Raw genomic sequence first — 25,000 nt, 5'->3', positions numbered from 1 at the left:
AATATATCATAAATCTTCCCTTATTTTTATCGTTCCTTCCTTTCCTTTCAAGTTACAAAATCTTCCACGTGAAACCCTAGCGGACGACGGCTGCTCGATGGAGGATGACTCCGCGAACGAACCTCCCCCTCGGTATTTCCCGTCGACGGCGTAAGATACGGAACCTCTCCGTATCACATATAGTACCCACCGCCAAATTTGAAATTCGACCCCAACATGAAAAAACAAACGAAAACATGATAGCGAAATAATATTAAAATGTGTGTTCTAACAACTTATGCTTAAAGGTCATTACTCTTTAATAATGGAGGTAAATAATTTTTTATTAATCTCAAGCAAATACTCCCTTTTTAGAAGTTCTATTTAGTTATGACGCAGATTTTAAAAAATATAAATAAAAAAATGAGTTGAATAAGCTAATAGGAACTGTGGAAATACCGCCTACTCTTCAATTGTCTAATTGCCTTTGGATCCCTTCGATGTCTCATAAATTTTTACTATTCAATCCTTGCCGCAACTTCTCTAATTATTTGTTTGATTTTTCAAGTTAGTTGTGGTTTGAGGACAAATATACATAATGCATATCTATTTAAATTTTGATTCAATAAAAAATTGTTCAAACTCGCTTAACAAAGTTTAATTACAAAAATTAAAGAAGTGTGGCTTAAACTATTCACTCGTTTATCAGCTTGATACATAGTTTGATGAATTGGACTGAAATAAAAGATAAATTCAGTAATATTTTTTACTTTATTACTGATGTATAAACAAAATAGTCTTTATTTATTAAACTTGTTGATCATGAAATAATGGCGAGTATAGATATTGGATAAAAACATAACCACGATCGTGTATAAATTAACACTATTTCTTAAATTAAGTGATCAACCGTGGAAATTATGCCACATGACATATTGATCCTTTCTTATTTTATCCATCTATCTCATATTCTAGCTCATAACTCATTTGTGTTTTCTCCTTTTACGTTTTGGATTTTAATCCAGATTGTATCATTGAATACTTTTAATCAATCCACTGTTGTTCGCTCAAAAAAAAAAAAAAAAACATCCAAAATTTTTTCCACATAAACTCCCATGTCGAACCAAGTTGAGAAAATGTCGAATACACGTTCCATATACGGAAAGTCTTGATGGATCCTTACTTGTTTTTGTCCTAAATCTTTCTAGTGTTCTCAAAAGGATATACAGGCAACATGGAATTGCTTGATGGCCTTAACCCATAATAAAAAAGGTCGACCGGTCTTTGAAGAAGATGCGAGGCATGCTTGAATCTGTTCCGGGTGTAGATCTCGACCGTGGTAGTAATCTTTTGCTGACCGGTCGAACCAGTTTGTCCTAACAAACAGTTGTAGTTGGCCAAATCTCAGGTATCTTGACGACGAGGAGGAATGGGTGTTTCTGGTAAGTGATTCGGATCTGGTCGAGGTGTTGGAGTTGCTTCACACTCGTACAGTGAAGTTTCGTGTAAGTCGGGTCGAGGAACTGAGGTACAAAATATAGTTTCTCGACAGTTCCCTATTACTTCAGTATATGTGAATATCTTGATAGTTCCCTTAATAAAATATGATAATAAAATAAAAATACAACTCATTCAGAAGTAGCTGTGTGTGACACGGAGGGAGGGATGGAGGAAAGACTTGCCGTGTCTCAGTTTGAGATTATCCAACATCTATAATCTATAGTCCATAATACAGTACATATCCACGTTTTCACAACTCATTCAGAAGAGAATTGAAAAAGAAGGAAATTAAAAGAAAACAAGAGTAACACTTAGCTGTTACTCCAAAAAAAAAGTGTGAGGCACGCCACAAATGAAAACCATGAATCCATCACCAAATGTAGGTGACAATAATCTAATAGTCAGATAAAAGACCAAGGCATAAATACAAAACATAGGATCTTGTTCGATAAAACACAACAACAACAACAACATCAATCCAAACTGTCATGCAATAACGCCAAGAATAAAATGAGTACAACCGTCAAACTTTCTTGGTATGCTCTTTAAACAAGTCTCTGCTTCACCTTCTTCAACCAAACCTGTAGGGAAATTTTAATTACAGTAGATGAAAACATATGTAAAAACGAGTAGAATTGGAGATGATGTAGATTCAGAATTTTGAAGATCCACTCCAATTTCCTCTGCTATAGATTCAGAATTTTGAAGATCCACTCCAATTTCCGTAGTAACGACATCTTTCTCGATACCATCACCATTTTCAGTAGCACTACCGACTGATTCAAGTCGAAGCTCCTCTTCAATAACCTTCATGTATCCATTCCCTGTTGTCCCTCCACCAACAACTCCTAGATCTACCACATTCACACCAAACCTAATGGTATCAACAACATTATAGAATATATCCTCGTCGTATACGGGCTTATCATACACCGGCATCGACAATATATCCTCGTCATACACCGGCTTATCATACACCGGTATCAAAAATATATCTTCGTTGTATACAGGCTCATCATAGACCGGCATCGAGAGTATATCCTTGTCGTATACAGGCTTAGACTTGTCACCGTAGACGTCGTTGAATAACGAATCGTGCACTAACGACGCTCCGACGCATTAGATCTCATCGGGTTGGATTTCCCCGACGCTTCTCCAATCGCGCCAATCGTCGCTGGAGGTCTCGAACCTGTTGTCTCAAATCATCGTTCTCGATGTCGCGCTGGAGGTCTCGAACCTGTTGTCTCAGATTATTGTTCTCGATGCCGCGCAAATCACGCTGTCGTGCAGCCTCTTCGTTTGGGAGATCTCCTTGGCCCCCACCACGACCACCGCCACGAGCATCACCACGTCTGCCGCCATGTCTACGTTCAGCCATTGATAATCAACTTGGCTCTGATACCAAATGATGCAAATCAACGGAGAAGTATGAGAATGACTGAACTGGTAATAAATAGATCTCAACTAAATTGAGAACTTCGGAGTATAAAAACTCAATATCAAATTATTATTCAAAGTATGTCTTTTAAGATCAACAAAAAGGAAGGGGAAATCCTAAACTTATGGAAAGAAAATAACTAAAAAGATAATAAGCAAAAATAACTATAAGAAAAATAAGCAAAACGAAAAACGTAGAAGGAAAAACAATTAATATTTTTCCATCTATTAATTTTACTAACTAGGAAATAAATAAAACTCAAAAGATAATTTTCTTAACTTCCAAGTCTTATCTTCTACTGCATAAGTTGCAGATACTATTTCAACTATAGAGGATGATGACAAGATCGTTTTTCAAATTCCTATAGTTAAAATACATGTGAAACAATCTAATAGTCAGATTAAAGACCACAAAACAAGGGGATTTTGTTTGATACTAATATACAAGAAAGAATCAATCCAAACTTCTTAAATACTACCTTACGTTTTTCAGTTTTCATGCAATAATCATGTGTAAAATGAGTATAATTGTCAAAGTTTCTTACTGTACGAATTTTGCCTTTGCTTTCGCTCCATGAAATTTCTCCACATTTCCTCTCTGCGCACTGCCTTATCATATTTTGACACCACCCCTGCCTCATCACACCATTTTATTGTCAGATGTTTTCAGTGGAAAGCATGGAAAAGTATTATCACACTAATATAACATTAATAAATTGGATTTAAAAAGGTGGGAAAATGAGTTAGAAAAATCACCCACGTTCAAATTATGTGAAAAGATTAAAAAATTATTGAAAAAATATATATCTTTTCCACTATTTTCCATCATAGAAAACACACCTACAATATAAACAAAATATAGAGAATGGTACACCTACAATTTAAACATAATATATTTACTTATTCATTGTAATATTGTGACATAATTACTCAAAATGAGTACTCCCTCCGTTCCATAGTAATGAAGGCGTTTCTTTTCGGCACGGAAATTAAGAAAAATTGTGTTAGGTGAGTGAAGTAAAGGGAGAATAAAGTGGAAAATGAAAAAGGTAGAGAGATAAAGAGAGAAAAAAGTAAGAGAGAGTAAGTAGGTGTGGAAAAATATGTCGACTTTTACTAAAAAGAGAAATGACTCTGTTACTATGGAACGTACTAAAATGGCAAAATGACTCTATTACTATGGAACGGAGGGAGTACATTTTTGTAATTACCATAAGGTGGGGCATTTTTATTAAATTGGTAAAATAATGAGATAAAATCGAAATAGAAACAACACAAGTTTTATAAATCTTTAAAGTCAAATGGAGGTGAGGAGATATTTCTAAAAACAACAGAAACAGGGAAAATATTGATACTCACGTTTTCCATCAATCCAGATGTAGGCGATATGGGAAATGTAGGGCCATTGGGAAATGTCAAAACATACTCCTGGGCAATTTGAAATACGAAAGTATCTTAACTTAGCGATGCTCTGTATCACATCCATGGGCAGACGCCTTAACTTCTTGCAATTATATATATTCAACTCCCGTAGGTCTGAGAAGTTTCCCAACCAATCAGGTAACTCTTCCATTCCAAAATTCTTCAACTCTAATTCTTGCAGATGAGTGAGAGATTGAATTGATTTCGGCAGACTTTCCCAACTTTCCCTCCCCTTCAATTTTAAATCCTTAATTGGGATGTTGCATCCTTGCAATATGCCATCAACAGTCTCCATTGATCCCATCATACTAAAATCTAATTCAAGGCTACGGTTATCAGCTGAAAATTGAGGAACACCAAGAATTCTCAACCTTGTTAGACGGGCCAATTTCGGCAGACAGTCAATTATCTCAGGCACATTCTGTGGGCTACTTAAATTCACCAACCAAAGTCTCTCAAGCGAGGATCCTAGCAGTTCACATGGCAGATACAGCAAAGCATTGCAGTCCTCAATCTCCAACTCTTTAAGACATGTGAGGCTTCCTTGTGATTGTTGTACGCCCATATGTTCCAAATTTTGACACTTTCTTATAATCAACTTCTCCAAAGAATTGATGGTGCACACACCATTTGGTAGTCCTCTCAAATTGGGGCATCCCACTATCTCCAAATTCGATATATTGGGATTGCTCTCGAATAACCAACTTGGGAGGCATTCCAGATCATTTATACCAATGACATGAAGCTCTGTTAGCAACGTCAACTCAGTTTCAAATGTGCCTGCCAAAGGCCTGTAGCTCCCAATGTCTTCAATAGTCAACTTTTTGAGAGGCGACCAGAAAAGAGCTGGAAAATTCGTCAATTGGTTGCAACGTTTGATCTCCAAGTATTCGAGGCGAGGAAATAGCTTGACACCACTTACACCCACTGATTCTGTGTGTACCCACTCTGTCAGCCTAGGCATGCTATACATTCGGAGGCTTTCAAGAGCTGGAAAAACAATACATTGAGATTCATGGGCAGAAGAATGTATGGACTTCACATTACTCAATCCTTGCAAACAAAGAGACTTGAGATTTGGCAACTGCCCTAACATTGGGATTTCTTCACATTCTGAGCAGTATGAAAGACTTATCTCAATCAAACCCACTTTTTCAACTTCCATCTTTCGAGTCCATAATGGAAATCTTTTTCCCTTGTATCCTTGAATCTCTAACATCTTCAAATTTGAGTGAGGTTGAAGGCCTTCCAACACATCCTCTTCATTTCTAGTTTCACCTTCTCTATTCGGATTCCACATCAAGTTCAACTCCAATAACTTTGACTTTTTATGTATATTTGCTTTCTCAGCCTCTTCCTTGTTACCAACCTTTTCCAGCTCAAAAATTCTCAATGTTCCTTTGAGATCATCCAAACTTCCAAGCTCTTCAATTTTGAAGCCACTCCTCTCGCCCACCCTAAAATACTCTAGGGTTTGGAGAGAAGTTAATAGCCCCATCTCCGCAGGCAAATCTACGTTTTCCCTAACATAGAGATGCCTTAAGTTAATCAAGTACTTCAAAGTGCTTGGAAGTTGAAGTTGCTCTTCTACATAATACATCTTTGCTCTCAATGTTTGCAACTGAACCAGTTCACCAATCCAATCTGGAAGACATGTAACTTTTGATTCGTTGATATTAAGAACTCTCAAATGTATCAACTTCATGATTGAACTTGGCAACTCAATAATTCTACTACTTCCAAAAGTTAAAACATGGAGACATTTGAACTTTGAGAACATGTTACTATAAGTGCTATCCATGAACAATAATGTTCGCAAATATTTTGCATTTTTTTCCAAAACACCCTTTGACTTTTCTTCTAGGAACATGTATCGAACTGGGAAAATGTCAGATGCATTAGAACCACCTAAAATAGAATATGCAAGATCATGAACAAGATCATGCATCACATAATCCACCCAGTATTTAAATCTTGTTGAAATTTGCAGAAAAGAGTTGTCTAGAAGTATATTGAAATAGTTTTCTCCCACAAATTCGAAGTCATTATTTCCATCAGCTTCAAGAAATCCTTCTGCCATCCAATACTCAATAAGTTCCTGCTTTTGAAATCGGCGACCTTTAGGAAAAATAGAACAGTATGCAAAACACTTCTTGAGTGATGGTGGAGACAAATTATCAAAGCTCAACTTCAATATCTTTGTGATATAATCTCCTTCACTGCTTGAATGCCAATTCTCTTTGATCGAGTGCCATTCATCTTCAGATTTTTTATCGCGTAGTATTCCACTGACTACGCTGGCAGCTAATGGCAAACCTTGACATTTTTCAGCAATCTCAGTCCCAATGACCTCAAATCCTATAGGAACTTCCTCTTTTCCAAAGGTTCTTTCTTTGATAATTGACCAACAATCTTTCTTTGATAATCCTTCAAGCTTATGAGTATAAAGTGCACTCACAGTTGAAGCAACCTCCATACTTCTGGTGGTAACAACAATCGCATTACCCTTAGTAGAAGTAGCGCCCAACAAGGAATTGATAAAATCTTCCCATGTAGGACGAACTTCATTCCAAACATCATCAAGAATAAGAAGATAAGACCTATCTTTCAAAGCTTCTTGGATCTTTTTGAGAATTTCTTGCCTACTCTCAACTTCAACTTGATCAGAAGAAGTCAACTCTTTGAGAATTTTCTTGAGAAGAACAATTGGATCAAAAATTTGAGAAACATGCACCCAAATATGTGATCCAAACCGATTCTTTTGTTTTAGAAGATGAAAAACTTTCCTAGTCAAAGTTGTCTTCCCTAATCCTCCCATTCCCACAATGGAAATGATGGAAACACGTTCGTCAGATGTGATACAAGCGGTAAGCATCTCAACTATATCTGACACCTCCTTATCTCGTCCAATAAAAATTGGATCAAGAGTGAATGAGTCAGTTTCACGAGACACATCACGCAAAGTGTGCACATTGGTGGGAGGCATCTCTCTGAGGCCAAGCCCGGTTCCCTCTTTGTGAATTGACTCCAAATTCTCATTGATTTCTTGGATCCTAAGAGCCATATTTCGGGAGCGTGAAATGTTAACGCATGGTGAGGAGAAGCATGAGAGTACCTTTTGTTTCATAGGTTTGATGGGCTTGATTTGCTTGCAGAGGAGATGATAGTTGAACTCATCCAACACGTTGTCAGCATCGAACGCCACGTTTTCAAGCTTCTTGAGCCAGCTTTTGACAGCCTCGCCCGGGATGGTACGCATCTCGGCATCGTTCAAGAATTTCTGGATCGTGTCCAGACTCTCACTTAGCTTTTTTGCTTCTTTTTCGAGGCCTCGGACAAGTGAGAACTCTTTCTTGGATTGGTCGATGAGGTTTTGAACAAGAACTTGAAGGACGGCGGCGGCAGCTTCTCCCTCCATTCTTTCAGCTGATGATAACTGTATCAGAGAGAAGGTTTAGAGTTTAGGAATGGAAATGTAATATTGGTGCAGTGAGAGAAGAGAAAGTGAGATCTTAGGAAACGATAAGGATAAGATGTGAAGGATGAAGAGCTGATCACCTCACAGCCTTTCATTCAAGATATGCTTTTCTTTTTCTTTTTCTTTTGTTTCAAGTCACAGCCTATCCAGAATTGCATTTGCCTCCAAAATACTTGGCATAGAACAACAACAAATTTTTGAAAGTTTATTCTATGAATTGTCATTCGAATTTTAAAAGTTATATGAATAATCAAAATTTGATCAAACTTCTGAATTTAGCCGTCATTAATACAGTTGAAGAAAATCATTATTAAATTTAATTAAATTCTGTATAAAAATAAATACCAGATCTGCATTTCGATTAATAAATACTTACATACTATATTAAATTTAGAATAATTAAATTGTGAATTATATGGACTGGGCCTATTTTTTGTATCCATTTGGGCTTCATTTCATGGAAATAAAAGATCCCCTTATACAGATGTTTTTCCCCTTCCGTGTGGTCGTGGACTTCTCGGCGTCAGAGCCCCGTTTATCTACCACTTCCAGCTTCCCACTTTCTGGACTAAAATATTTGTTGTCTCCCCTGAAGTCAGCCACACTTCTCCCCTTCCTCTCATACAAAATCTTATTCTCTGGCATAGAGTGTGAGTTCACCGAACGAGCTGTGGGCGAATAGAGCCCGTCATCATCCTGTGGGTCGAGGATAAGAACTGCAATCGGACCACTGAAATCATCACCAGCGTTGCGCGGAGGGATCAACCGGGCGTCGGCATCAAGCATTGCTGAACAATGATGTACAGTACTTGCAACATTATCGACATGAAAATCCAACCTTCTTCACATCCTCAATGGAATCATATATGTCATCATTATCAAACCAGTTGCCTAACACTGTACCATCCACCCTATCATGCTCCACACCATGTGTAGGTTTCCGGCGTGTAAAAACAACATTACATGAATCATATATGTCATCATTATTGCCATAATTTGCTCCACTAACATCAACACAAAAATGAATAACATCTTTTGTCATTGTAATCACATTTGACAGATCCAGATCAAATTGTGTTTCATCAGATACTTGCACAAATTCATCAACTTCTGTCAATACCTCTTCCTCACCAATTTGATCTTGATTAAGTAATTGATCAATTACATATCATCATAATAAATTTGACGAGATTGCACTGATTCATGATTATCACTATCATCGAGAAGGGGCTCCATTGAAGCATACCTTATATCTGGGCCGCGGGCCAGGGAGATCGGGGCTGGTGCCGGAGCCGTAGGCAGCGGAGCTGCTGAACGGTGGTGGCTCAGTGGATGCCAACAGGACGACCAGCGTTGCTGTAGTGGTTGGTCGAGTACGGGATGTATCTGCGTTTGTGGGGGTAGGCAGGCGGCGGTAGCGGCAGATGTTAGAGGCGGCTGTAGGAAGGTGATTGGAGGCGACGGCTGGTGGACCCAGGTGGGCTGCTGCCAATCCGAGTGAGCATTCGGCGGTTACAGCTAAGGCAAATCAGGCGGACGGAGGCTGTCCACGCGGCGATTGGTGATGGAGAGATGCGACTCCATCTCGGCATAAGGCGGGTCTGGATCCGGTGGAGGATGATACCAGTCTGGCTGGTAAAAGGGGGCACGCTCCTGCTGCTGCCATGGGTACCCCGAATATACCGTCTGTCCACTGGTGTAGGACGGGTACCGCGGAGGCGTGTGCAGCTGTTGGGTTGCCGGATACCAGCAAGAATTAGGCTGTGGGAACTGCTGTCAGGGCGGTGGGTAGGTGTTCGGAGGCGTCATCTGCTGGTGTAAGCAAGGTTGGGGTTGATTGTGATGCTGTTGCCACCGCCAATCCTGCATCTTCGGTTGCTGCCATTGCAAAGCATCGGGTGGATCAGGTTCGGGTTGCAACGGAGGGAGCGTTGCTGCTACCTTGCGCTCATGCTCAACCAATCGGGTCTCGAGTCGGGCGAATCTAGCGAGAATATTCTCCCACGTTGCTGCTGTTGAAGTCAATTGCAACCTTTCAGATCCATGCGCTATCTCCGACCATGAAGGAAGATTGACTTCAGCCATGAGTTCGAAAATGGAAGCACCAATTGTTAAGGATGAAGTTCCTTAACTCGGATAATTTGCGTCGAACGTCGCGGGAGCTGTTGCCCGACGATCACTTCAGCGTCAAATGTAGGGATAAACCGTAGTCGCGTGAGCTTTGTCCGTCGATCAAACCAAACAAAGAGAGTAAAACACGATAAAAGAAAAATAAGATAATTTGATATTTCTTGAATGAAATAGAAGAATACAATATCTCCTATTTATAAGACTACTCTGACTTAGGGAACAAGAAAATAATGATCCTAATAATATATGAAAAGATATAGGAAATCAATAACTAACTAAATACTACCTCTGTCCCTGAAAATTTGATACAGTTTACTATTTCGGTCTGTCCCTAAAAATTTGATACACTTCACTTTTACCATTTTTGGTAGTGGACCCCATATTCCACTAACTCATTCCTACTCACATTTTATTATAAAACTAATACTTTAAAAGTAGGACCCACATCCCACCAACTTTTTCAATTCACTTTCCATTACATTTCTTAAAACCCGTGTCGGGTCAAAGTATAGCAAATTTTGGGGGACGGAGATAGTAATAGATATGGGGATAATTCTAGGGAATATACCGTATCATGCTGCGATGATCACAGTGAAAGCTACGGACGGAGAAAACACAGTGAGGTTCAAGTTTGAGATTGAAAATTATCGTGTTTGAGTTTGAGATTACCCAACATCTATAATCTATAGTCCATAATACAGTTTATATCCACGTTTTCACAACTCATTCAGAAGTAGAGGAAGAGAATTGATAAAGAATGAAATTAAAAGAAAACAAGAGCGACACTGTTGCTGACCAGTGCCGCTGGTTACTCCAATAAAAAGTGTCACTGTCAGGCATGCACACCAGAAATGAAAACCATGAATCCATCACCAAATATAAGCGACAATAATCTAATAGTCAGACAGAAGACCAAGACATAACTACAGAAACATAGGATCTTGTTCGATAAAACACAACAAAATCAATCCAAACTGTCATGCAATAACACCAGGGATAAAAAGAGTACAGCCGTCAAACTTTCTTGGTATGCAAATACGACACTGCTCTAACACAAATCTCTGCTCCACCTTCTTCAGTCAAACCTATAGAGAAATTTTAATTTGTCATTTACAATGTGAAGAGGTAGAGAAACTATAGAATTGTAGATGATGTCTCAAACCAATTGAATATATCCACATTCTCTACAATCATTAAAATATGGAAATAATTGTTGGTGACGCTGAATCTTACCGGTGTGAATTTGAAGAAATGTGCATTGGACAATAGTTCCTTCTTCACCTCCTCGCTCTTTGGAAGCATCTCAAACTCAAACACAAATCATTTCCCCTTTTACTTTCTTCTTCTTTAGCTTCAGCTGCTTCTCCAGCTTCTTCATCTTTAGCTTCAACTTCAGCTTCTTCTTCAACTTCTTCTACTTCAGCTTCATCACGGAAACATTGTGTATTATAAATATAATCTCGTTGAGAGGAAAAGTACGTAGCTTTCAATTAACCATTTTGCGATAATTGTGTGCAACTTAGTCTTGCAAGTTGATCTACTAAAAAATGATTAGCTCCAAATTAGTTGATGCAATTAAATCGAAACATTACAAGTTCATATCTATTTGACTTTAACTTAAATTTGAATTCTAACATTTTTTTTGGCCATTCCAATCACAGCACAAAAGATCTGCATTTTTATTTCCTCCTAATCACAATCCTAAAGATCATTGCCAGCCAAATGAGTCATTGATGATATTTGGACCAAGAATTTACATACAAAATTATTATCTAAAAGTAGCATCTATCACAAACCATAGAGAACAGAGAGAATAAAAAATATAAGAAAAGTAGCGTTCAATTAAAACCATTTTGGAAAAAGTGTGTGCAACTTAGTTTTGCAAGATGATCTACTAAAAAGGAAAAGCTCCAAACTAGTTGCAATTAACTCGAAACACTACAAGTTCATATCTATTAGAATTCAACATAAAATTTTAATTCTTACATTGTTTCCAACCAGAACACTAAAAAACCTGCATATTTTGTTTTGTTTCTTCATAATCAAAATCCTAAAGATCATTGCCAGCCAAATGAGTCCTAATTAAATATTTGGACCAAGCATTTGCATCCAAAATTCTTATCCTAAACTAGCATCTACCACAAATCACAAAAGAGCATCAGACCATTTGTTTTTTTTTTTTTTTTTATTATTATAAATTTGAGTCAAAAGGTGGGCAAAAGAGTTGAGAAGAATTACCCACCTTACGGAATATTTGAAGACTGAAACATGTGAATTATATATCATCCATCAATTAAAATAAAAGAAAATACACCTTTAATATAAAAAGAATAGTAAATACGCACCAGTAGGGTTACCCGAATTCAGCAATGTAAGTAGTTCTGTCAACGGCATATCTGTAAAATACAACAGATGATACTAATGAGATGAAATTGCAAAAAAAGAAGGCAGTTAAATCAAAAATTTAAAGGATGGGTATAAAGCTGTAGTAGATAATATTGGATATTTAGTATCATCTAAATCTAAACAACACAAAGGGAGTAAGTGAATTTCTGAAAATTAGAATTTTGACAGATGTAGTCTCACATATACTGTAATATTGTTTCTATAAAAACAAACAAGAATGCAAAGATAATTCATACTCACAGATTCGTTCTCCATTAATGTGGATATAACTGTTGTAATCTGAGCGACGCCTTGCATTCATACTCTTTAACCATTGAGGTAAGCTTTCCATTCCAATAGTCTCCAAGTACAAGTAATTAAGAGCAGTGAGATGTTGAAGTGATTCTACCAGATTTACCCAACTACTACCTTTGATCCCCTTGAATTCTAAATGTTGAAGTGAGTGAGAGCTTCTTCTGCATGCTTGCAATAAGGCATCAACACTCTCAATTGATCCCCCCATACTTGCATCTAATTCCAACCATTCCAAGCTATTAAAACAAGGTAGGATATCAACTAAACAAGTGGGCATGAATTGAGGAGCACCCCTAATTATCAAATGTGTTAGATGGGGCGATTTTCGGAGGCACTCAATTATTTCAGGTAGATTCTTGAGGCTACCTATTTTCTCCAATTCCAGTCTCTCAATGGATGTTCCTATCATTTCACATGGAAAATACTGCAAAGCATTGCATCCCACAATATTCAAGCTTTCAAGGCACTCCTTTATAATCAACTCCTTCAGATCTGGACACTCATATATATATAACCCCTTCAAATTTGGACACTCCTTTGTAATCAACTCCTTCAAATTTGGACAAACACTTATAATCAACACAATCAAATTTGGACATCCCTTTATAATCAACTCCTTCAAATTTTGACACTCATTTATAATCAATTCCTTCAAATTTGGACACTCCTCCTTTATAATCAACTCCTTCAAATTTTGACACTTCTTTATATTCAACTCCTTCAAATTTGGACACTCCTTTATAATAAACTCCTTCAAATTTTGACACTTCTTTATATTCAACTCCTTCAAATTTGGACACTCCTTTATAATCAACTCCTTCAAATTTGAACACGTCTTTATCTTCAACTTCATCAAACTGAGGCAATCAATTATTCCAGGTAGATTCTCTAGGCTACTCATACTGTCCAACACCAGATTCTCGAGCGAGGATCCTATCATTTCACGTGGAAATCCTTTCAATTTGGGGCACTCCTCTATCTTCAAGCGTTGGAGCTGAGGAAATACCTTGACGTCACTTGATTCTACTTCTGCCCACTCTGTTAGCTCATTCATAAACGCCAATACGAGTATTTTGAGAGCTGGAAAAACAATACGTGTCTCCCCTTTCTCTAATCCATAGAATGAAGAACTTATTGACTTCAAATTAAACCATTCTTCCAACCAAAGCGTCACGAGATTTGGCAACTGCCCAAACATTGGGATTTCTTCACATTTATAGCAGCGTACGAGATATATCTCAGTCAAATTGTTAAGTGGTACACAAGAGATTTCACCCACTTTTTCAACTTCCATCTTTCGAGTCCATAATGGAAATCGTTTTCCCTTGTATCCTTCAATCTCTAACTTCTTCAAATTTGTGTGAGGTTGAAGCCCTTCCAACACATTCTCATCACTTGTAATTTCACCTTCTCTATCTTCATCCCATGTCAAACACAACTCCAATAATTTTGACTTTGCAGATAGACTTGCTTTCTTTGCCTCTTCCTTGTTTTCAACCCTTTCAAGCTTTGAAATTACCAGTTTTCCTCTGAGACCATTCAAACTTCCAAGCTCTTCGATTTTCCATCCATCTTTGTCACCAACATTAAAATACTCCAGTGTTTGGAGAGAAGTTAATTTCCCAATCCCGGCAGGCAACTGTACATATCGCCTTATATAAAGATGCCTTAAGTTAGTCAGGTACTTCAAAGTACTTGGAAGTTGTTTTAAACCATATACATCTGCTCTCAATGTTTGCAAGTGAACCAGTTTACCAATCCAATCAGGAAGATGTTCAATGCTTGATCTGTTAATATCAAGAACTCTCAAATGAATCAACTTCATGATTGAACTTGGCAACTCCTCAACTGTACCACTTCCCAAAGTCAAAACACGAAGACTTTCAAAGTCTGAGAACATGCTGCTATGATCCATGGATAATAGAGTCCGCAAATATTTTGCATTTTGTTTTAGAACATCAATTGATTTTTCTTCGAAAAGCATGTATCGAACTGGGGATATGCCATCTGCATTATGAGAACCGGCTAAAACAGAAAATGCAAGATCATGCACAAGATCGTGCATCACACAACTTTCCACATTTCCATAATCATCTCTTTCTACAATTTGCAGTAATGAGTTGTGTATAAGAACATTGATATATTTGTCTCCCACAGATTCCATGCCATTGCTTTCATAAGCTACAAGAAATCCTTCTCCCATCCAATACTCAATCAATTCCCTCCTTTTGATTCTATGACCTTTCGGAAAAATCGAACAATATGCAAAACACTTCTTGAGTGATGGTAGAGACAAATTATCAAAGCTCAACTTCAATATCTTTGTGATATAACCTCCTTCATCGCTTGAAAGCCAATTCTCTTTGATCGAGTGCCATTCTTCATCAGATTTTTTATCGCGTAGTATTCCACTGACTACGCTGGCAGCTAATGGCAAACCTTGACATTTTTCAGCAATTTCAATCCCGATGGCCTCAAATCCTAAAGGAACTTTCTCTTTTCCAAAGGTTCTTTCTTTGATTATTGACCAACAATCTTCCTTTGATAATCCTTCAAGCTCATGTGTATGAATTGCACTCACAGTTGTAGGCACCTTCGCTTTTCTAGTGGTAACAACAATGGCATTTCCCTTATTAGAACTGACGCCCAACAAGGACTGGATAAAACCATCCCATGTGGGACGATCTTCATTCCAAACATCATCAAGAATAAGAAGATAAGACTTATCTTTCAAAGCTTCTTGAATCTTGTTGAGAATTCCTTGCCTACTCTCTACTTCAACTTGATCAGAAGAAGTCAACTCTTTGAGAATTTTCTTGAGAAGAAGAACTGGATCAAAAATTTGAGAAACATGCACCCAAATATGTGATCCAAACACTTTTTTTTCTTTTAGAAGATGAAAGACTTTCCTAGTCAAAGTTGTCTTCCCTGATCCTCCCATTCCCACAATGGAAATGATGCAAACACGTTCGTCAGATGTGATACAAGCGGTAAGCATCTCAACTATATCTGACACCTCCTTATCTCGTCCAATAAAAATTGGAACAAGAGTGAATGAGTCAGTTTCAAAAGTAGCATCAGGCAAATGTGACACATTGGTGGCAAGCGTCTCCTTGAGGCCAAGGTCGGTAGCCTCGTTGTTAATGGACTTCAATTTCTCATTGATTTCTTGGATTCTAATAGCCATACTTCGGGAATGTGAAAGATTAACACATGATGAGAAGCATGAAAGTACCTTTTGTTTCATCGGTTTGATGGGCTTGATTTGTTTGCAGAGCTGATGATAGCTGAACTCATCCAAAACATTGTCAGCATAAAATGCCGCGTTTTCAAGCATCTTGAGCCAGCTTTTGACAGCCTCACCGGGAATAGTACGCATCTCTGCATCGTTCAAGAATTTCTTGATTGTGTCCAGACTTTCAGTTAACTTTTCTGCTTCTTTTTTGAGGCCTCGGACAAGTGAGAACTCTTTCATGGAGTGGTCGATGAGGTTTTGAACTAGAACTTGAAGGACAGCGGCCGCAGCATCTCCTTCCATTCTTCTTCGGGTTAATTGCCTATAAAATCATAAAAACAATATAAGTCATTTCTAGTTTGTTCTCCATATTTCAAAACAAAGTTAGTAAGAAACATTTCTTAGCCAAATTTTATTTCTTATTTTTAGTTTCTTAGCCTCAAAAGACAACAATTAGTCGTCTACGTCCTCACACAAATGCGTTTTTACGCCATTATTCATATACACTACCAAATTTCACACATCTATGCCACGAAAGTGAGGGCCGCGTCATTACGCTGGACCGGGCCTGCCGATGGTGGCACAGACAATACTTGACTAGTTGGTCTTTAACCTTTTTTAACATACAAGTCTGAATCTATCTATGTTTGGTTGTCAGGATTCTGACAGGGAAAGTAATTTAATTTTCCAATTTTTAAATTTCAATGTTTATTTGATTTTTAATGAAATTAGGAAAATAATCAAAATCCTAAAAATCAGAATCCTATTATTTTGCCCAACTTTCCTCATCTTTAAGGTTTTGATTACTTTCCTAATTTCAATAAATATCAAACAAACATTGGAATTTAAAAATTCGAGAATTAAATTACTTTCTCCGCTAGAATCATGGCAACCAAACATGGCCTTAGCGCAAAGTATCATTTTTCCATCCTTATAGTAGCATGCAAATTAACTAACTGATAAATCAACAGCATACATCCATTTAAAGTAAAACTACATAAAAAATCACAAAAAGCAAAGTAAAAAACGCCCAATGGGTAGAACTATTAGCAGACATACCTTTAGTAAAAAAGCCCAAGATGGGTATATTTATTGGCAGACATACCTTAGAGTTCTTCACAATATCTTTTCTTCTTCTTCTTTGCTCTTGTAGATGAATATTGTGAATAGGCAATGGAATTAGTTTTCTCCTTCTTGCACAGGATGATGTGTATCTAATGACTGATAAAATATTGTATGCATTGATCTAATTAATATATTTTGCATGTGTTAGTTGAAATTATTGAAAAGTGCCAAGATTCCCCGCGGTCAAACCTTGATTATTAAAGTATATAATATAATGCTATAATACATCCAATTTCTGGAGTCTTCGAGCAAAGGCTCCACGTACTAAATTACAAGTGTGAATGTACAATTTTATATATCCACTTTGAAATTCGAAACAAAGGAATGAATAAAAAAAAACATGAGAGCAAAATAAGATGGTAACGCGTGTTCTAAAAAGTTAGGCTAAAAGTTCATTATAAAGTTATATCAAATGGATTGAATAAAGATAAGATAAAATAAAATAAGTGAAATGAGTCAAAATTAAAATATAAGAGAGAAAAGTGGAAGATGGATAAACTAAAAGTGAATAGATATTTTATTTTTTATCAAAAAAGAAAGAAATAATTCAACTTGTTATCCTGAAAAATGAATGACTAAATTTAATTGGAACGAAACAAATTATGATTAAATTTCTAGAACTATCAAAAATTTATTTTCGTACCACATAATTAAGTAATTAATCTCAAGCATATACTTAAATTTTTTGAATTCTAACATTATCGTGGTTATTTTCCAAACAAAACAGAAAATATCACTATACATTGACTATGAATTAACTCAAAGACAGAGTAGCATCTACAACTTCCCAACCAAAGTAGCGCTAAAACAATTAATTGCGATTTTTAATCGTCTTTTAATAAAACACAATTAAGCACGTAATGTAAACAAAGGGGTGTTCGGCTTGCAAGATTGTATCAGAAGTTAAATTTATAGTGTGTTTGGTTCATGAGATTCAACCCCACAACTCAATCCTGATGGATAATCATGGTATAATTAGTCATAGCTAACCCCCTATGACTAAAATAATTTCACGACTCAATCCTAGATTGTATCTTGTACTTATCTTGGAAACCGAACACCACGAAAACCACGAAAACAGATAAGGAACAACAGAAGAAAAGACAAAAAGTAAAAACGATACCATTAAAAGGGAAAAAGAAAAATGAGAAGAAAGAGAGAAGAAAGCTATTACTCCTACTATACATGATAACAGCTCAACATATACACCAAGGCAGCTCCCATCACAAATCTAAACTCTTCTTCACAGACAAGGGCTAACATCAAAACAGTATGGAACCAAACACAAAAATTGAAAGAATCAAAACAAAGAGATCTGCCCCAACTCCGCGGCGTCCTGTGTTCAACAACGTACTAATTCAAATCTTCAAAAAATGGAACGAAAAGAAACAATTCGTGCAGAGAAATACTCACCCAAATTATGCGATGTAGGTAGTGCAGGCAATGACATCTCTGTATAACAGAACAGATCTTATTAGAGAATGCTCGTTCAAACTAAGTAAACAGAAGGAGTGATCCGATGGCTGCTCAAAATTGGTTACCGGGAGCGCAAAGGGACAATGATGTCATGGACGATGATGATGGCCATGGTGCTGCAATATTGTCCCGTAAATCACAAGTGAAGCTGAAGCCAGACGAGTTGTAATATATCATGTCCGCAGGAAGGCTCCCGAGCAAACATCCTGCAAATTGGGTGACCACGAGGCCATGAGAGACGATACAAATGGTCTACACAGTCTGTTATTTGGAAAATGGTTTCGGTGCTAAAAGATTATAGATATGACATTCAGAAAAACAGAGTATAGAAGGGATGAGTATGAGTACCTTCTTGTCCATTAGCTGCTCGACCATAGAACAGAAAACAGATAAAAGAAAAACTTATTAGCATCAGCAGCAACATCATTGTAAGAAATTGCGTAGTGGAAACAATTCAGATTCTGACCTTGAAGACTGAAATCTTTTAAGTCTACATCACAAAGCTCATAAACATTTGTCATCACACCAGCCTTCTGCAGCATTGCGCCAAACATGGTTGCACATATAATTGCTTGCTTGTTCGTTATCAACATTTGCCTCTGTATCCCAGCAATATACGTATTTACTGAGCTGCAACATGATGGACTCGGTGCAGCAACATTGCGGCATGCAGCAATTACCTCCGTTGGTTGTTTCATGTCCAAAGGACATGCTGCATACAAGAAGGAAACGATTAATAACCCTCTCTCATTGCATTTTCCAAATAAGATAACTGTAAGAAATATTATCAAGAATTATACAAGGGAATAAATAAGATACACACCTTTGTTAACCTTGCAAGCAGACAATATTCTGAATGCTTTGTTTGCATTTTCATGAGGAAGTTTCCTTGAAATCCATGAAACGACTACTCCTTTGCAATCATTAATTATGTCAACATTATTCGAAAGTCCAACTGCATTTTTATTATCATTCATGAACGATTGAACTCCGGATAATTTGAGTGCAGCCTCCATAATAGCTGGCTGACAAATCGACCTGCAGCATTCTTTGAGCGGATCAATTGTGCTGCAAGCGTCTAACAATTTGCTTGTATTCACTGTTTTCTCAAAAGTGGTCACGTCCTTCACGGGACAGGAGCCACCGGTCAGATTAGTAGATTTCGCAGAGCATATGATCGGTACTGAATTGTTTGCTCCTCTGCTGGCTAATATACTGACAATATCTTTAAAACAATCATCGGCGACTGCATTTTGTAAAACTAGATGATCAGAAGTGGTGCTATAGAATCCCTGGAATATGTGAAGCAAGCTATTGAACTGTGGGCAGCATATAATGTTAGCAACTACTCCTGCTAACAGCTGGATACAGTCGGATGCTGTTATCTCCATAATACTTGAAATGGCAGAAAAATTTACAGGGCACCGCCCAGTCAATACTGGCTCGTAGGTGGTTGGATAGGTGGGATACATGGGAGGCAATGAACCACCCGGAAAGGAATAATGTGGAATAACAGCCGGTGATATGTCTATGGGTTTAAAGATATCACTTTTAGGTGGGCTAGCTAGCAAAGAAACTGAAGAGACGTCGCTGGGGGTTGCTGTCTCCAGAGCCAGCACATCACTAATGCTACACAGCCAGACAGCAAACTGTAGTAACCAATAACACCAAGAGCCTGCAACCAGAAGAAACAGGCATGACCAGCCACAACATAGTAAATTGTTGATTATTTAATGATTCAACATTGTTAAGTGTCAGGCTCAAATGGATCTTAATTCTTAAAAGGTATGCACAAGAAACAGCCAAAAAAGTACATCATTTACAATTTCCATCCCACTATCAAGATTTTTAACAACAAATACTATTATTCAAGTGTTCACATCATAAAAATTTATTAAGCAGCAAAGTAGCATACAGGGTAAGAAACATGAACAACAAATACTTAGAATCATTCAAGTGTTCACATCACAAAATTATGCAGCTAAAGACGATATCACTTACCCTTGAGCCGCGTAGCAGTTTTAATACCATCCATAAGACCCCTCTAACCGTCCGGCGACATGGGGAACTGTGATATAACCTCCAGGTCGGTTCACACTTATAAATAAGAGTTAGCCAAATCAGTACACAGATATCTGCAAAACAAGTTCAATCTCAACAATAAGTTCAAACGAAAAAAACCAACATAAAAGCACAAATTTTTCAAAGAAAAACAACAATGAAACAGCAAACCACTAAATCAGACATGGACCAAAATCTGTCATCCGAAATGATAATTTAAAATTGCCACTGCTACTCTTCTCAGTTAATTATCCTTGCTCTTAAATATACCATAATAATCTATTTTTTTATCCCTTTAATAAACACCTACACATTTACTAGAATTCACTTTCAACCATAGCATCATACTCTTTCAAGATTCGTCTTATCCAAAATTTAGCCAACAAAGCTTAAACCTTACATTCCAAGTCACATGAAACCCCAAAATAAGAAAGCTAAATCGCAAACATATATATAAATTGAACACAAATTCAAAGAGTAAAACCGAAAAATATCGACTTCAAAATCTGCACAAGAGAGATTCTCGGGAAAAAAATGAAGCATTTCCTCACAAAAATTGAAGCATTTCATCAGTCTATTCTCTCGCATCACTCATTAACCTAAAAAATCATCACTTCCCAAACAAAACCAGCTAAACCACAAAAATTGAATCATTTCCTAACAAAAATTGAAGCATTTCATCAGTCTATTTCTCTAACATCACTCATTAACCTAAAAAATCATCACTTCCCAAACAAAATCAGCTAAACCACAAAAATTGAAGCATTTCATCAGTCTATTTCTCTAACATCACTCATTAACCTAAAAAATCATCACTTCCCAAACAAAATCAGCTAAACCACAAAAATTGAAGCATTTCCTCACAAAAATTGAAGCATTTCATCAGTCTATTTCTCTAACATCACTCATTAACCTAAAAAATCATCACTTCCCAAACAAAATCAGCTAAACCACAAAAATTGAAGCATTTCCTCACAAAAATTGAAGCATTTCATCAGTCTATTTCTCTAACATCACTCATTAACCTAAAAAATCATCACTTCCCAAACAAAATCAGCTCAACCACAAAAATTGAAGCAGAATCGGCAGAAATTCCCGAGATCACTCACTCGTCATAAATGAAGCCAATTCATCGCTCCAAACCAAAACCGCGCGCCGTGAATCTACGCTAGCTGAAGGAGCCGTTGCTCACTGACAATAGGGAAAGGGAGAAAACCTAGGGAAATTTGGGGAAAGTTGAGCTGAATGATTAAGGAGATAAAGTGTGAAAACTTGAGCTGAAGCTTTTTTCCTCTCTGCCTATGGCCTTCTTTTTTGTTTTATTTTTTAAATTTTTTCATGGTTGTATTTATATTCTTTTTGTAGCTTTTATGATTTAATATTTTTATATTTTTTGTTCTTCATTGAAATAATGACTCTATTGGAAAGTGGTGGGCCCCATCTAACCACTACCTTTTGCCACACATGGCCTTCTGCGGCCCACTTTATTGGGCCATTTTGTTTTTTCAATGGCCCATTTAAGCCCAAAATTAAATTATAGAATAAATACTAGGAATTGAATCATTTTCCTATAACATATTTTAGCTTTTTGTGCTCTCTATTTTATTTTTCATTTTACTTTATCATCTTCTCATTTAACATAATAAATACTCTATTTTATCACAATAAAATGAAACTTTTTTTTTTAGATTGTCCCATTAAAAATAAAATATTTTCCAAAATAAAAACAACATCATATCTATTTTTTCATCTCTCTTACTTTATTCTCTCATCGTTAACTTAGAAAACAACGCCACATAAAATCTTATATCGAAAAACAAATCTTTCAATTCTAATAGAATAGACGGAATATTTTTTTTCTTAATTTTCGAGTTGAAAAAAAAAGGTCGCAATTATAATGGAATTGTGGGAGTACTATTTATGAGTATTGTTTGTTAGGGAAATTTAGAATATTGAATAAAACGGATAATCTGAAAGTCGTGATAAATCACTTTCAGATCAAATCAATTTCGGTGGTTCTACCAAAATATTTGATTGGATACAATTCAGAAAAATCAGAGCTTCTGTATGTTGATATTCGAGAGATTATAGAACCAAACGAATCGATCAGATTAAGAAGAAGATGAACCAGTGCATGTGTTGCAGAAACAGTGCATTTGTTGGGGGAAAACCGAAAATAACTAATTTTCAAAAGGTTTCGGAAATTGCAAATTAGTCAGGGGCTCTGCCCCTTGGACCCCGCTACCCGGGGGCTCTGCCCCCGGACCCCCGTCCATCATAATGAATTCAAATAAGCGTGCACTCCGCATTTCCATACTTATACGATGTATCATTATGATATTACTGATCAATCAAGTTAACTCAATTACACTAAAATATCCAATAGGCTAGGTAAATTCTTTTGGGTAAAAGTTTAAGTCTTTGAGACAAATGACATGTAAGATTAACTTTAGTTTATTAATTCCATATGAAAAAATAAACTTGAATCAATTTAATTTGAGTAGTGAATGATATAAATTTGATGGGCTATGTATAACATCCTCTACTGGACTATATTTATTTAGAGTATATCAAATTGGGCTTTCTTTCGTAAAATTTTATCTTACATACTAGGAGTAATTACTTTGTCTCTAGACCTATATAAACAACTCATCAAAAACATTTTACTTCCATCATAACTTTGGATATATATTTTTTAAATAAACTCATGGTTTCGATTATGCCTAACAAGTGACTTGCAAGATTTCGTTAATACGTAGCTTTAATTCACATGAACATAGAGCTCAATCTGTTTCGATTTATCCCAAGATAAGCTTTTCTCTTAGCTATTTTTTTAAAGCTTTTAGCTCTTAATAAGGGTTGTTTTCCTATTTCATAGCTTGTCTTATTATATGGCTATGGTCTTTTCTAATAGGGATTAAAATGGGGAAGCACATGGCATTTAATTTAGTTTTGACCTAGAGTTATAAATATAATCTAGAGATTTCGGTTGAAAGCTGAGCTATAAATATTAGACTTATGACCTAGCTAGTTCCAATTATCACGATTGAAATTATTGAAATAATTTGGTTACATGAGATTTTATGTTATAGCATGTACTACCTCCATTCCTGAAAATTTGTCCCATTTTTCTATTTCGGTCCGTCCTCTAAAATTTGTCTCATTTCACTTTTAATATTTTTGGTAGTGGACCTCATATTCCACTAATTCATTCATACTCACATTTTATTATAAAACTAATATATAAAAGTAGGATCCACAATCCACTAACTTTTTCAACTCACTTTTCATTACATTTCTTAAAACTCGTGCGGGTCAAAATGGGACAAATTTTGGGGGACGGATGTAGTATTATTTATATGTGAAGATTATGTAGGTTACATGAGAATTTATGTCACATTTGAGTAATATATTATTTTATTTTTAGAGGGAACATCTTTTTTGGTCCACGAACTTTACCAAAGTATCATTTTAGGTCCGTGAACTTTGATAATATCATTTGAGGTCCGTCAACTATGAGTTAATATCATTCGAAGTACTTTTTTACTATTTCCAAGATTTTATGGATGAAAATACCCTCAATACCTTCAACAAAAAATAGTCTTACTTGTAGATGACACAAATTTTAATGAAAAATTGGTAAAATAATAGAGAAGGGGAAAAATTAGATAAAATAAGAGAGATATGTAAAAAAAAGTAGGTAAAATATGGGAGATAGAAGAAAAAGTAGATAGAGTATGAGAGAGAAATTTTCTATTTTTAGAAATAAGACTATTTTTTGTGACATCCCAAAATAGTAAAATGAAACTATTTTTCGTGGACGGAATAAGTAGTATATTCAAAAATGTCTCACTATTTAGGTAATTACCATTAGTCAATCAGATCGATATTCTAATAAAGTAATTCAAGAAATTTTATTCCAAAAAATGAAACGTTGAATACTGAATAATAATTATCTAAATAGCGAGACATTTATGAATAAATATTAAAAGTAGTGGGTTAGAAAAGTTAGTGGAATATGTGGCTCACTTTTTTTATATTGGTTATATAATAAAATGTGAGTGAAGTGACTTAGTGGAATATGGAAACAATTTACTATTTATTTATTGTAAAAGTGAAAATTCTTACTATGGAATGAACAGAAATAACAAAATATGATTCTTATCGTGGAAACGGAAGGAGTAGTATTTTCACAAGACGCCTAGTATGACCTTTCTCATACCAAATTTGCATTATTTGTGTTTTTGCAAGACGCCTAGGATGACCTTTCTCATACCATATTTGCATTATTTTATTATCTTATCATTGATATACGATTTTTTTCAAAACGAAGGTTCAATTGGTCTTATTTGGACAAACTAAGGGTCTTACTTTGTTTTATAGTACTACTCAATTTTTGAAGGAAGAAACACAACTTTATCTGAATTTTGTTATACTATAACCCTATGAGATACATT

General features: G+C 36.2%; 5 protein-coding genes across 5 annotated transcripts in view; all 5 read right to left on the bottom strand.

Moving 5' to 3' along the window:
• Positions 1-17,069, bottom strand: part of LOC125218492 (putative disease resistance protein RGA3) — a 112,556-nt gene extending 95,487 nt beyond the window's left edge. Inside the window, exon 1 of the mRNA XM_048120176.1 lies at positions 17,025-17,069. The gene's annotated coding sequence lies outside the window, so the exon portion shown is untranslated. The remainder of the gene's footprint in view (positions 1-17,024) is intronic.
• LOC125218521 (putative disease resistance protein RGA3) lies at positions 1,833-7,447 on the bottom strand. Its single transcript, XM_048120208.1, has 3 exons — positions 4,276-7,447; positions 3,462-3,548; positions 1,833-2,874 (listed from the first exon to the last, which is right to left on the bottom strand). Exons 1-3 carry the CDS (start codon positions 7,400-7,402, stop codon positions 2,864-2,866), a joined length of 3,225 nt encoding a protein of 1,074 aa, XP_047976165.1. The 5' UTR covers positions 7,403-7,447; the 3' UTR covers positions 1,833-2,863.
• Positions 1,833-7,939, bottom strand: LOC125218588 (putative disease resistance protein RGA3). Its single transcript, XM_048120288.1, has 3 exons — positions 7,897-7,939; positions 7,454-7,774; positions 1,833-2,060 (listed from the first exon to the last, which is right to left on the bottom strand). The coding sequence occupies exons 1-3, from the start codon at positions 7,909-7,911 to the stop codon at positions 2,025-2,027; spliced, it is 372 nt and encodes a 123-aa protein (XP_047976245.1). The 5' UTR covers positions 7,912-7,939; the 3' UTR covers positions 1,833-2,024.
• On the bottom strand, positions 10,797-16,199 carry LOC125218483 (putative disease resistance protein RGA3). The gene is made up of 4 exons (XM_048120159.1): positions 12,593-16,199; positions 12,292-12,342; positions 11,180-11,369; positions 10,797-11,031 (listed from the first exon to the last, which is right to left on the bottom strand). Exons 1-3 carry the CDS (start codon positions 16,182-16,184, stop codon positions 11,224-11,226), a joined length of 3,789 nt encoding a protein of 1,262 aa, XP_047976116.1. The 5' UTR covers positions 16,185-16,199; the 3' UTR covers positions 10,797-11,031; positions 11,180-11,223.
• Positions 17,070-18,163: 1,094 nt separating the features above from the next.
• LOC125194347 (uncharacterized GPI-anchored protein At1g61900-like) lies at positions 18,164-20,616 on the bottom strand. The gene is made up of 7 exons (XM_048092554.1): positions 20,484-20,616; positions 19,306-20,157; positions 18,949-19,194; positions 18,831-18,845; positions 18,548-18,688; positions 18,420-18,458; positions 18,164-18,342 (listed from the first exon to the last, which is right to left on the bottom strand). The coding sequence occupies exons 1-7, from the start codon at positions 20,515-20,517 to the stop codon at positions 18,269-18,271; spliced, it is 1,401 nt and encodes a 466-aa protein (XP_047948511.1). The 5' UTR covers positions 20,518-20,616; the 3' UTR covers positions 18,164-18,268.
• Positions 20,617-25,000: the final 4,384 nt, after the last annotated feature.

Source organism: Salvia hispanica, chromosome 1 (assembly GCF_023119035.1).
Source record: "Salvia hispanica cultivar TCC Black 2014 chromosome 1, UniMelb_Shisp_WGS_1.0, whole genome shotgun sequence".
Lineage (NCBI taxonomy): Eukaryota > Viridiplantae > Streptophyta > Magnoliopsida > Lamiales > Lamiaceae > Salvia > Salvia hispanica.
This window is presented reverse-complemented; position numbering and strand designations above follow the sequence as displayed.